Below are 13,963 nucleotides of genomic sequence, written 5' to 3'. Positions count from 1 at the left end.
GGACAGACAAGGGGTGAGGATATTTATAATACATTCAGAACATACGCCAAGTCAATAAATATGCCTCTGTGCAAGCTGTCTGCGATAACCACCGATGGGGCACCAGCAATGGTAGGTAAAAACAAAGGATTTATTGCCCTCTGCAAGAAGGACGAATCATTTTCAAACTTTATGTCCTACCACTGTATTATCCACCAGGAAGCTCTGTGTTGTAAAATATTGCCATTTGAACACGTTATGAAAATAGTTACAAAAATAATCAATTCTATTCGAGCAGCTCCTTTGCAACACCGACTTTTCAAGGCACTGTTAGAAGATACTGAAGATAAAAAAAAACATGATCTTATTCTGCATACTGAAGTACGTTGGCTCAGTAAAGAAAAGATTCTTACAAGATTTGTGAGTTTAATTAAAGAAATAAAAACATTTATAAACGATAAAAAGGAAAATTATGATGAACTAGCTGACTCTCGCTGGTTGATTGATTTGGGATTTCTCACAGACATCATGGAAAAATTGAATTCTTTAAATTTGGAGTTGCAGGGGAAAGACAAAAACATAGCTGAAATGATAAGCTTTGTAAAGTCATTTAAAGCTAAATTGGATTTGTTGATATCACATCTGCAGATCAATTATCTCGTGCATTTCCCACATATGAATAAAATGCTAGGTAACAATGAATTAAACGGGTCATTATTTATTAAGCATCTTCAAGTGTTAAAAAAACAATTTGAAGAGAGATTTTTGCAGTTTACAGATATCGAGCCAATTGTTTCCTTCTGTATCAATCCTTTTACTTGCCAAATAAATGTAATGGAAATGGGCGCATGTATTGCAGATTTTGTTCAAGGTAAGACAGAAGAACTAGAGTTTTGGAGCTTAAGAATGATATTTTGCTTAAATCCTTAATATCAGAGGACTTTTGGAATACAGTGGACAGAGAAAAGTTCCCATTTTTGCAAAAGCGGCATATAAAATTGAATCATTTTTCGGTTCGACATATTTATGCGAATCATTGTTTTCAAACATGAAATTAATAAAATCAATATATAGATCTCGACTCACTGATGAGCATCTTTATGATTGTTTGCTAACAGGATTATCGTCATACTCTCCTAATTATGAGGCACTGGCCAATGATTTGCAATGCCAAAGATCACATTGACATATTGATATTATATTTTTTTATAAAATGTTTTCTTTGTAAGTATAAGTGTTTTTTGTTTACGTTTTGTAAATAAATTTCTCTGTGTGTATGCAATTTAAATAATAGTTTTATTATTTTGAAACATTTTTGTTTATTATTTATTAATAAATTATGAATATAAGAAAATAAATTATGGGAAAATGAGTAGTTATGGAAGGAGTTTGTCAATTAAAAATAGGTGGTGCCCGCCACCCTACCGATATTTTAGAATGTGTTCTAGAGTACAAAAAGGTTGGGAACCCCTGCTCTAGGCGATAGGATCCTCAGAGTTGACACAACGTAGGTACAAAAAGGCAGTTGGTCCATCAGACAGGCACATGTTCAATCCTTTCTGGGGCGACTTAACTTCGCATCCTACCTCCACGAGGAAGGTTGCATTGCCGACGGCTACAAAGCTCCAGTCATCAATATTGTCGAGGTCCCATTCTCGCCAATAGGCGACAATCCCACCACAGGCCTAACATGACATCATGAAGTGGCTCCAGGTGATAGGCTCCTCAGAGTTGACACACAGAATGACATTCAATCACTTCCTGACGACAGACGCGGTCGACACAGGCTGGGGGCCCAACTGAATGAACACCACCTATCAGGTACGTGGGAACAAGACCAGTTAGCATGGCATGGCATTCCAATAGGAAGGAAATGTTTGCAATTCAATCTCGGGTACAAACAATCATAGGATCAGATTTGCTTCTGCAGACTGACAACAAAACAGTGGTGGCATACATCAACAACGAGGGCAGCACAAAATCTGTCACCCTCCTAAACCTATGCCGACAGATACTAGTATTTACCAGTCGAGCCAACATCACGTTTACTGCACAATACCTCCGCAGAAATTACAACTGCGTGGCAGATCATCTCTCCCGCAGACAACTCATTCGCGAATGGCACCTCATCAACACTGCAATCACCCCCCTGTTTCAAAGATGGGGAGTTCCCGAGGTGGATTTATTCGCAAGTGAAACAGTAACATACGTCTCACGAGACGTTACAGACAGTGGCGCGCTGTTTCACGACGCCTTCAGCCGAGTATATTACTTCAGACTGACGTGGATATTTCCCCCACCAAACTTACTTCCACGAGTCCTAGCGCACCTGAACTCAGCAAAAGTGAAGTACTTAGGTACTAGTGGCACCGAGCTGGAAACAATGCTTTTGGGGAGTGGACTTACGAAAAAGGGCGATAGTACCTACCTCCTTATACAATACCTCACCTACTTACGACACTAGTAGGTACGGAGACCAACCGTTCACCTCCAAGGACCCAGGACCTGTCCCTTTAACTATGGGTAATTTCGGGTGGGGTGAAATAACATCAAATTGAATGGTGGAAGAAAGGGCACTCCTTACTTCCAGATGGCGGCCTTCGACTCTAAAAACTTACAAACCAGCTTGGAACAAATGGAAGACAATGACATGGGTAACACGAACCTAATGGATCATAATAGTCCTCAACCAATGGAACTGGCCATATACCTAGGCTACTTGCATAACACGGAGAGTTTGTCGTACAACACCATCCTGGTGCATAAGCTGCCATAGCCACATTTTCCAAACCGATGATCATTGTAGATTTCAGCATCAACGTGGTAGTACAACACAATATGTTAAAGGCAATTTCGGTACATAAAACCAAACCCGTCAAACCACCGGTTTGGGATCCAAGACGAGTGGTACCTAGATCATATTAAGAAAACAACACCGGTCGAGTACAACCTATACGAAACGTCTCGCAGGGGCCTTATGTTAGAACTTGCGAGTCGTGTGAAACATCGTAGTCATTCGCGAAAGTGACGTAGGTTATCGAAATAAGGCATGTCGAAACTTATCACTACCTGAATTAGTCATAATGTGTCGAAAATATTGCCCATACCAAAGGGCACTCGTGACCATAGTCCCCCATACGAGTTGAGTATGTGAGCATGCGCACTGATGTCTCGCGCCGATAACGCAGTTTAGTTTTCAACTGTCAAATAAAAGTGAAAGGTTAGGCTGCGAAAAGATAGTATTTTATTATTGGGCTCGCGAGAATAATTACCTACATATTATTATTTTATATTTCGCCAAAGCATTGCTATAGATTTGTATCGTTCACCCAATTATTGTAAAATATGTCAATCCCATAAATAGTTACTTTTGCGGCACTTTTAGGATCACGTAATCATCCGCGAAACAGATCAAATAATTATGTTAACTTATGTCAAAATGCTTTTTCACTCAGTGATGCACTATTTATACGTAATTTTCGATTAAACAAAGAGCTTGTGAGATATATTTTACAAATTCTCACGCCATATAGGTTTATTAGGTATCTTAAGTTTAATGTTACTACCTACCTACAAGCGTGAAGAGTTTACGTTTACAATGCGAAAAAATGAATATGGTTGTCTTAGATTATAGAAAAATATAGATAGAGCTATTGCAAGTGTTTGTCCCTCAAAACATGACGACCTTTTTCACGCACTTGCTTCCTCCGCGACCCTTTCCTGGGTTATTCTAAAATACGTGTGACTGCGTGCGTGTCGTAGTGTTGCCAGATATCGAATATTTATTCCAATGTTATAATTTTACAAGCGATGTTTTTATAAATTATATTATGCCAACACTGGCGTGTTGGCTATGCACTTGGTAAAACATTACTCACTAAACTCGGCTCATGCGGAGGGCTTGATGGTTGTATAGATTAAAATTAATCAAAGACATAGAAGATGTATGTTATATTTTGACACATTATTACGTTTATAATATTATATCCATGGAGAATTAAAAAGTCGTAGGTAGGTATAATGTTGAGACGGACATAACCTCACCTACCTCATTTCAATTAAGATCACTTAATTGAAACCTCTCCATTCTTTTGCTACTTTTGCACGACGAAGGACGTGAATTCATGTACATATTACCCGATTTCCATGTTTATTTTGATATTTCGTTTCGTATGTGACAGTGACCTTGAAAATCAAAACGTCAAAAGGAATGAGTTCGCTGACGGAAAGAACACGGCATTACCAATTTAGAAACAATAAAGATGCCGAATTATTATATTACCTATTCACAATGTTACTTAATACTCTGTTATCTTGAGTTCAATTAATTATGTTAATGTTTTATAATGGTTTGTAATGAATAAATACCTACATAAAAATAAATGTTATTGAAGACACTGTTTATTTTGTTAAATCTTGTATTACAGTGTAATAATATTATATGGTTTCGCATTTATGTAAGGTTATATTCTACGTACATATATCTATATCATATTATACTAAATCTACCGCTAAGATCAAAGGCAGTGTGAAACACTACATTAACGTTTTTCAAATTGTGTTTTAGTTCAAATTAAGGGTACTTATACAGTGAATTATTGACGATTTTTAATACATATTCTACTTTAATAATGGAGCTGTCGAGTATCGACACATAATAATCAAAAAAAAAATATTGCACAATTATATAGGTAATCGAAAATTTTCATGGCCATGAAGTATAGTAGCGCCGCAGGTGACTTTTTTTACTATTAAAGCTAATTTATGATGTGTGTTTATCTCAGTTATCTGGTCAACCCACACGCCGGGCCCCCAGGCTAGAGTCCTGTCAGCCCTCCTCAGCCATGACCTACACCACTCTGGAATTTGGGTGGACACTGAGAATTTTTTGACAGTTCCATTAGGAATTGGTTTCTAAAAAAACCTGACATTAGTGTTTCGAAATTTTTGTGTTATAAATTAAAATCTAAGAAATTTTTCTAAATAGGGTGCTGGAGAATTATTACAAATCATTTTTTTTGCCGTGTTTTTATTTGTCTAAGCCCAAAGGTTATAGTTTATTGGCTTTCAATTTCAATGTTTAAAATCATTCTGATAATTTTCATTTTTGGGGGGTGCCAGGGCCCCTTGGCATTTTGGCACTGCCTATGGGGCGGAATTCTCTCTAGGGACGTCACTGGATAACAAACAGATATCTCAAGGATTTCAAAGTCAAATTCGAATAATGAAAGGAGTTTTACCTACCAATAAAACTCTTATTATTCATGTTGACTTTGAAGTCCAGGTAACTTCTACCTGGTTCCTTGAGCCATATCATAATGAAGACAAAGGGGTCCCAAACTCCCTACATAAAAATGGAAGCGCGGGTATGACCAGTAAATAAAAAGGGAGGAATGACAAACGACAAGAAAAAGGAAAATAAATTAGTAGAATATAACCTCACGCGAAGAAGAAAGAGCAAACCCTATCTCAAGGACTTCAAAGGTAAAACTCCTTTCATTTTTAAATATGTACAATTTAGTAAATACCTACTTAATTTTGATTAAGTATAAATAAAACCGTAATTTGCTAGTACAAAAAAATGTCTCAAAACAACTATTTCTACGAAATACCTGTTTTAATTTTTACCATATTTTGTATATATTATTATGCATTATAATCTGCCGCTTTCACTAATCACTAACTCCTCCCCTCACTAAGCTGTGATAAAAAAATATGTTATAACTTTTTATATTCTGATCATTTCTTCAAAATTTACCCCCTCCCCCACACCACTTTTCTACGTGCTCATTGGGGTTTTAAAGTGTACCTTTTTTGGAAGTGAGTGTTTTTATTAATATCTACATTCCAAACAGTTTTAAAATATTATTGAACTATAGATAGGTAGGTACTTTAATTAAACTTTACTGATACCTAATAATATTATTTATTCGTATTTTATAAGCGAGATTGCGTTATTTTTTGGTAAAGTTAATCACCTATAATGGAATTAAATAGGTAGGTAGGTACCTACTTATAAAGTATTTTTTATTGTTTCTTAATAATTTTTAGAGACTGCTTGAATCATTTTCTATGTAGTCATTATTATTTATTTACTAGATTACCTAACATCTATTCTATTTGACAAATTCTATTTAAAACAAAACTCAAAATTATTTCAGTTGTGGCGAAGGCTAATTGTAATAGTCATTTTGACTAATTACGAGTGCGATCACTGAACATAGACAATTGAGCGTAGTTATGCACAAAGCAGCCGAGCCACACAATCCTCAAACAGAGATAGAAGCACTTTTATGTAAATTGTGTTTCTTTAAATCAGCAAAGCCTCTGTATACTGTGTATACTTTTTGAATGATATATATATATATGATTTTGTATAACTTTTGAAGAGATAAAAGCATATAATCTATGAAATTTTGGTGTTTTAGCAGGTGTTTTGAGTAAAATGGTTTATTTTAGAATGTGCATTCTGCAGAATACAGCCATCTCTTATTTTTGTAAGAAAAGTCTTTATTTTTGATTATTTTCTTTAAAAATAGTCTTCTAAGTTACTTAATTATTATGGGAATTTCAAAATTCTGAAAATAATTCGAAAAACTTGTAAATTATACATCAATATTTAGCTGCCTGGCACTATTTTTTATATGAAACATCTGTATATTATATTATATATAATAAAATGAAAAACATATAATGTAATTGAGAAAATAATGTTTATTAATTGAATGTAGAAAAACATACCTTACAGTCACGATTTTAAAAATGTACGTAAGTACATAATATTATCATTTGGCTGCTTTTTGCAGAACGAATATTGCATATTTTTAGAACGCATTTATATGACATTTTTGTATGACAGCAGCTTGGTTGCTTTATGCAAATCGAAAATGTCATATTCTGCGATTTGCAAAATCTTTAAAACGCATTTATATGAGATGTTTGTATGACAGCAGCTTGGCTGATTTGTGCAGAACGTAAAACAAACGTGTGAGATTATGGAAATCACAATAACTCATTTTTTTCAAAATTGTGGCTTGGCTGCTTTGTGCATAACTACGCTCAATTAAAAGTTGTGTAAACTTTACGCATATTATCTATGGTATAGACGTCAAACGACAAACCGGACAAACGTCAAACTGTCTCGACTTATGCATAGCTTTCGAAAATTACAAACGGTTGTTTCGCTCGGAATACGATCATTATTAAGTATGGACTATTATGCTGTAGCGAAGGGAAAAAACCCTGGCATTTACAAGTCATGGGCAGAATGCGAGGCACAAGTAAAAGGATTCAAACAAGCTAAATTCAAAAAGTTCAAGTCGGAGACCGCAGCCAAAGAATTTATTTACACCGCTATTCACATAGCTACGCCATCGGCGGCGCCGTCTTTCCTGACGAACAGTCGCAGTTTTCAAACCAAAACACAATATACTAAGCCGAAAAAGAATTATCTACCTAATACAAGCGTCAAAAGATCGTATACGAATAGACAAAACAGCGGCGCTGATTTCGAAGATATTCACGATATTCGAGACGAAATAATATCAAAGATGGATGAAATAGAAAAAGACTTTGCTGCTGTTGAGTCTCGAACCTCTAAAGCTGTCGGAAAAAAATGCAAGACTTGTAAAACCGACATTAAAGCCACAAAGAGAAAAGCTATTATGATAGACCCCATTGAGAACATGCATCTACCTCCAAAGAGACAGTTTCCTGAAAATAATGTTAAAATCGATCCAAATATATCGATGGGTTCTTCTAGTAATAAAGATGATTTTGTAATGGATAATTCAGGTTTTGTTGAGGTATGTTATGATATTTCAATAATAGTGGATTTAGGTCAAATTGCGTGGCGTTGTGCTCTTTGTAGATTAGTTAATATTGTCTCGAATTTTTCATTATACAACAGGGATTGCCAACATTTTATATGCTCCACATCTTTATTATTATTATTTTTATTATCTTAGGTCCTGTAATAATGACTGATAAATACCTACATAATATGAACTATGATCCTCATAGCTTATCTACTTCCAAAAGTTCGTTATTTAGATGAACGATTCCAAAAAATCATCAACAGTATGTCATAGATACATTATAACAAAACAGGCTTCCAAAGACGTTGCCTGTAAACAAGAGTTTATTTAGTTTAAAATCGTGAAATCTCTATCAAAATTTGTTATTCAAAGACTCATACGACTTTGTTATGGTCCAAATTTTTTGAAATGAAGTCAAAGGGATGATTAAAATAGATTGTAGATCCTCGTCGTCTGTATTGAATCGAGATACCAAACTATTCGCTTGGCATATCATTTTCAATATTATTACAGGTATACACGGACGGCTCATGTACAAACAACGGTGCTCGCACTGCAAAAGCGGGTTTGGGGGTGTACTTCGGGGAGGGCCACCGCTTAAATGTGAGCGAACCCGTTTCAGGCAGGGCTACCAACAACTGTGGAGAGATCCAGGCAGCCACTAAAGCCATTCAATTGGCGCATTCTAACGGAGTCAAGAAGCTGAAAATCAAGACTGACTCTAAGTTTGTCATTAATGCAATGACAAAATGGATATCAGGTATACCAAAATCTATTGATCTACAATGTATATAAGTTGTCCGTTGAGTGAGGATGTTACATGCTAACATTTGACATATCATTGAGTGTTTTTTATACTGTGATGATACAGCACCTGTCCTGATTGAGATTTTCCACTAAAGGCTCGATGACATTGAGTTACTTTACAAGCTACAAGCCGGCGAATTTACAATCTGCTTGTAAACTCGCCCAATGTCATCATCTAACTAGCTAACAAGCAGATTGTAAACAATCTACCGAGAAAAGTTGAAAGCCGGGCTACTTTACTCGCTACTCGCTGGCGTGTGGGCCAATCTGCGTCTGCACAGTAGAGCGATAGTGGCGAACCTGCCAGTAAAAAAACGAAATACTCAATACGTCCTGTCAAATAGTACCAAAAATGACGTTTTAAGATACATAAAGTATAATATCCTATGTACCCTTTCAATATTGGGGTCTCGCGTAAGTCCCGATGAACTTTTATTTACATTCACCGCAAATTAAAGAAACAACATATGGTTTCAACTCGCTAGCTTGTTGGCTTCTGAATGAGTGAAAAGTTCTGTATGTCATCATCACAATCGCACTAGCTGACTCGCCCGCTTTTAAACTCGCCGACTAGCAGCTTGTAAAGTAGCTCAATGTCATCGAGCCTTAATTAACACCGGCTAAAACATCAGAGCGTCGACAGTTTCTAATATTGACGTTCAAATCATGGAAGATGGCACTCTACAAAGAGAGCTCCACTTGGAATGGTTGTAGCAACATTCACCTTGAAGCCATTTGTCTGGGACCCATGACTGTACTCGGTTAAAACCAAATGCCGCCTATTTGACGCTTGCATTCTGACGGTGCTGCTTTATAGTAGCGAATAGAGGTGAGTTGGAAATACTGTCACCAGTTTGCGTACTCGAGTTTCGGAATGTACTACTCATACTCAGTACGTGTGGCTCAATAAACTTGTTCCAAGAAATTTGTTCGAAGTTCGAACGCATGCGATGAGATCATCGCCGCGACTCGCTAGTTGGTACTGTTGGTAGACTTTCAATACTATTGACATTAAATGCGCGCGAGCCAGATAGCATACTACACATATGTCGAGCCATGAGATACTCAACTGTTATTGGTGTCATTGCTCTCCCTTTCTCCCCAGTTGTAAAGTTGGTATAGTGAAAGACAGAAATGTTGACAAGTTCGTTTTGAATATGAGATTTATGTCGGTTGACGTCAGTCTCAAGTCCCGGAATAGGTACTAGTGCTCGTATTTACGTAAGTATTTACGCGTTTATCTGGTTTTGACACGTCTAGTTTCTCGATTTTTTAGTGTTATAAATGGAACTTATAACTTAATATTTTACTTATAAATATCCCAAATACTAGTAAGTATTTTGGAACAAGTTTCTATACTAAGTATTTTTCTATACTGGTAGTAAGTATACTTAGTCTTCAAAATCGACCAGTTTTCCCATCTCTAGTAGCCAGTCATGTCACTTTATGATGTCTCAGAGAAACTGTATTCTGAGCCTCGAGACTAGATGTTTGCTATGGTATACTTTTAGGAGTAACGAAGAGATAAAAAAGCAGACCAAGCGGTCATATAGCGGAATATGATAAAAATCTATGTTCGATATGCGAACAAATTATGCAGTAGCAACGGTATATAATCTGAATCATCATTCATAAAAAACTTAATGCTATTTTTTATTATTTAATATGATTATATTTTCAAGGGTATAGTTTTGCGACCGAAATTCATCTTTTTACAATGAGTCACACCATCTGTGGTGCAGGTGCAGTCTATATAAAAAAATCTATTGAAATCCTGTACTGATTTATGGATTTTCTTAAAAATAAAACATAAAATGTATATCTCATCTAGTACAATATATCATTAGTTCTCAACACTTTTACCCTTTGCGGCCCGTGAAAAATTAGAAAATGGATAAATTGGCGCTTCTTTCAAAAACGAGTTTCGCCTTTCGGCATCTACAGGCACTATGTCCACTCGCCAAAAGATAAATACACACTGACAACGAATGCAGGTAAAATCTTTATCACCTACCTCTGTGATCACAATAGAAAATATTACGAATCCCGGGTTGCAAAAAACGACTCAAATGGAATAGTACAAAACTCAGATCCATTAGAATTTACCTTAGTTGAGATGAATGTCAGCATGGTATCATATGTCATCGTTTCAAAATCATAACGTCTCGTCGCACACCCAGTAACGGCCATAAGTAAATGTGAACTCTGCCATTCTTGGTGGTGTTGGCTTGTGTGTGTAGTAAGGTAATTACCTTAGGAATCGAGGGCATCCGTTGTTTGTTCTCCCACGGTGCAGAACTAACCTGCCATTAGTAATGCCAATTGGGAGGGCAGTAACCATATTTAATGAAATCGCTTCGGATATTGATATATTCCACTTACGTGAGGGTGAATTTAGGTGGACGTTGTTTTATATGTTTTTAAGATAGGGTCTATCAAAATTCACTCTGTGTGCTTCCATCTACTTTTATTTTGTTACTTTTTTTATTTATTTCCTTATTTTATTCTCTGTATTTTTATTTTTAAAAATTATTAACACTTATTTTATGTCATGTCGTGAACGCTTTGAATTTATAATTTGTATTGTTCATTATATGTAAAATAAATAAATTTGATTTGATAAGCTTATGTATTCGGAGCTCAGCAAATGGTCTCTGAGTCTTGTTTTCTTAAAGTTTAGAAGTCAGTATAAATATTAGTTTTGTAACAATCATGTGTGTGTTATAGGCTGGAAGAGGAAAGGCTGGAAACTGGCGTCAGGTGAACCGGTGAAGAATGAAATAGACTTCAAAGAGTTAGACAAAGCGGTCAAACTGTTGCAAGTAAATTGGACGTATGTTACCGCTCATAAAGGAATATTGGGGAATGAGAGAGCAGATCAGCTTGCCAAGGATGGAGCTGCCATGTACCGGAAAGAGTAGACATGACTCATCGTTATCCAACTTAAATCAGATCTGACAACCTGTTCGAAGTATTCTGATTGCTGCGAGAAGAAGGTTTATCATTAATAACTAAAGTGCAGAGCATTTTATTCTTAATACAGTAGACTCCCGATCATGGCCCCCACAAGGAGGAGGCTGATAGTGCTCTAGCCTGGGGGCCCGGGCTTAGGGGGTCCGGTGTGGCGACCAGCTAAATGAAATGAACAGAAAAGAAAAAGAGACTATAAAATATTGACCTTAATTTTGTCATGCAACTAAAATGAACTATTTTATTAGGCACAGCACAATTATTATTCCTTTTATCATACCTACTTATTTCGGTTCTTGTGATTACAATCTTTATCGCTGTCTATACGAAGTATGCACTCATGTCTTTTAAATACAATACAATACATTATTAAGTAAATCAATTGTGTTTGATTTAAAGCTCAAATTGCAAAAACAATAAAAATACGCAGAGACAAAAAGCGTTACTTTGTGGTGGTGTTTATGACTTCATGAGTAAAGTTTATGACATTAGGTTTCAGGTGTTTGCTTTGATAATTAACCCCATTTGAGATAATGCATGCCGAACGAAAATTAACTTAACAAAAGGTGCATTATATAAATAATTATTTATAACTCATATCCCTGTCTGTCAGGAAGTCGCTGACATGTCTGGCAGTGTAGCCAACTGTAATATAATTATAGTATTTGTACTATAATTTTGGTGCGTGTACTATATCCAATATAAAAATGGTATAGTACGCCCAAAATTCTATACCTTTGAATATCGTCGGATAAAAGTTTAATTTTCTTAATGATTTCATTTCTACAATAAAAAAAATAGAGGACAATTTGTCGAGCCGAGAGAAAAAAAGGTTTGTGAGGTAAAAACAGTCCTCGAAACGAAACAGTTTTTCAGATTCGCTGTTGAAAAAATGTATAGTAGGAGGTAAAAAATGTGACTAAAAATGAGAAAAATACTATACTTTTTGGGACCATGTATTATAATTTGGTCACAAAATGATAACAACACTGGTCTGGTGCAATGTTGCCAACTGTATAAGTATAGTATGTGTACTATAATTTTGGTCCGCGTACTTATACTATATACACGCATCAAAATTCACTATAAAATTTTAAAAAATCGCCTGCGGCGCAAGTTTACTTGGAGATTATTAAAAGTTTTAAATATTTGGTTGTGCAATAGAATTTTTTATTATAGTTTGTCGATATTAAATCTTTGAGTAGATTAGGTAGGTACTCAACAATACACTGAATACACTTACTAATTTTTACCTTGCCGAACAACATTTGGGAAACGATGCAGTGTAAAGCATCACATTGTCGTTAACCTTAGTTTTAGATAGGGGGGCCCGCCAACGATCTTGGCCTGGGGGCCCCGCTTCAGGATGTGGGGGCCATGATAAAGGTCCTTTTAAACGCCAGTTCTGTTGTCCAGTCGAGTTCTCCATTTTGGTCCGTTCAGTTTTGAAAAGGCGGTGTATTCAGACGATCAGTTGTCCTTTCAGTTGAGGTTTCAGTTGCCAGGTCAGTTTGGAATCGGCGGTGTATATTTACGTATTTTTTATTCACTAAAAATGAATACTATGTTTATAATTACTTTCTAAACATAAATGTTGGTGTAATGCAGTATCTATATTTAAAGAAATTATAATATTTCAATCCAAATTAGAAAAGTAGTATTAAAAATATGGCAACACAACAATTAAACTGGCAACTCTAAAAACGGATACGATAACTGATGGAAAATCCATCCTGTCTCGTCTCCATTTTGGTTTCAGTCAGCCGTTTCAGTTTTTTATTTACACATTAGTTTAATGGACAGTTCGACGGAACGGAGACTGATTGGATAGCAAAACTGATCATTCAAAAGTGCCTTTATGGTGGGGGATGCGGCACGGATAAACGAAAAACACGGATAATTCGAAATATGGTTTATTCTTTTTAAAATATTACATATACAATTCGAAAGCAGACAATTATTTTAACATATTTAATACTCATTACTTATTAAGAAAATCTCTGATTTTGGTTTGTTTGCAGGAATCTTTTAACGATTTTCTAATATCAGTTCGAATTTTCCTAAGAGCTATTATATTGTTGTATTCGAATTCCAATAAAGTGTCAACAGAAGTCAGTGCCGTGTTGTGACTAATATGATTGATACCTCTTCCTCACTTTCAGCCTTCATTCGCTTTCTCTTCTGGTTGAATGAGATTAGAAATACTATCCGCGTCATTCATTATTTAAAAACCTGGATCACATGAATCATATTCTAACCACTCCTCAATATTTTCTCAATCAGCCATGTAAATTTGCCATTAGCTCACATATTTCAGATACTATTTCACTTGAATCAGGCTCAATAGAATCAAAAAAATCACTTTCTACGTTTGGTAGAATTTTCCTCCA

General features: G+C 35.8%; 1 protein-coding gene across 1 annotated transcript; it reads left to right on the top strand.

Annotated features, from left to right (window-relative positions):
- Positions 1-7,075: 7,075 nt before the first annotated feature.
- LOC147069027 (ribonuclease H1-like) lies at positions 7,076-13,687 on the top strand. The gene is made up of 3 exons (XM_085951209.1): positions 7,076-7,784; positions 8,310-8,556; positions 11,331-13,687. Exons 1-3 carry the CDS (start codon positions 7,128-7,130, stop codon positions 11,522-11,524), a joined length of 1,098 nt encoding a protein of 365 aa, XP_085807335.1. The 5' UTR covers positions 7,076-7,127; the 3' UTR covers positions 11,525-13,687.
- The last annotated feature ends 276 nt before the right edge of the window (positions 13,688-13,963 follow it).

Source organism: Rhyacophila brunnea, unplaced genomic scaffold, assembly GCF_057557595.1.
Source record: "Rhyacophila brunnea isolate RB1 unplaced genomic scaffold, BYU_Rbru_1.0 scaffold_24, whole genome shotgun sequence".
NCBI classification, from domain to species: Eukaryota; Metazoa; Arthropoda; class Insecta; order Trichoptera; family Rhyacophilidae; genus Rhyacophila; species Rhyacophila brunnea.
The sequence above is the reverse complement of the archived record's forward strand: the minus strand, read 5'-3'. Positions and strand labels throughout refer to the sequence as shown.

What these genes read in the sequence shown, in the direction of transcription:
- LOC147069027 (XM_085951209.1), top strand. Translation starts at nt 7,128, where the DNA reads ATGCATAGCTTTCGAAAATTACAAACGGTTGTTTCGCTCGGAATACGA. An exon ending in ATAATTCAGGTTTTGTTGAG is followed by an intron (nt 7,785 to 8,309) that starts GTATGTTATGAT and finishes ATATTATTACAG; the next exon opens with GTATACACGGACGGCTCATG. An exon ending in AATGACAAAATGGATATCAG is followed by an intron (nt 8,557 to 11,330) that starts GTATACCAAAAT and finishes TGTGTGTTATAG; the next exon opens with GCTGGAAGAGGAAAGGCTGG.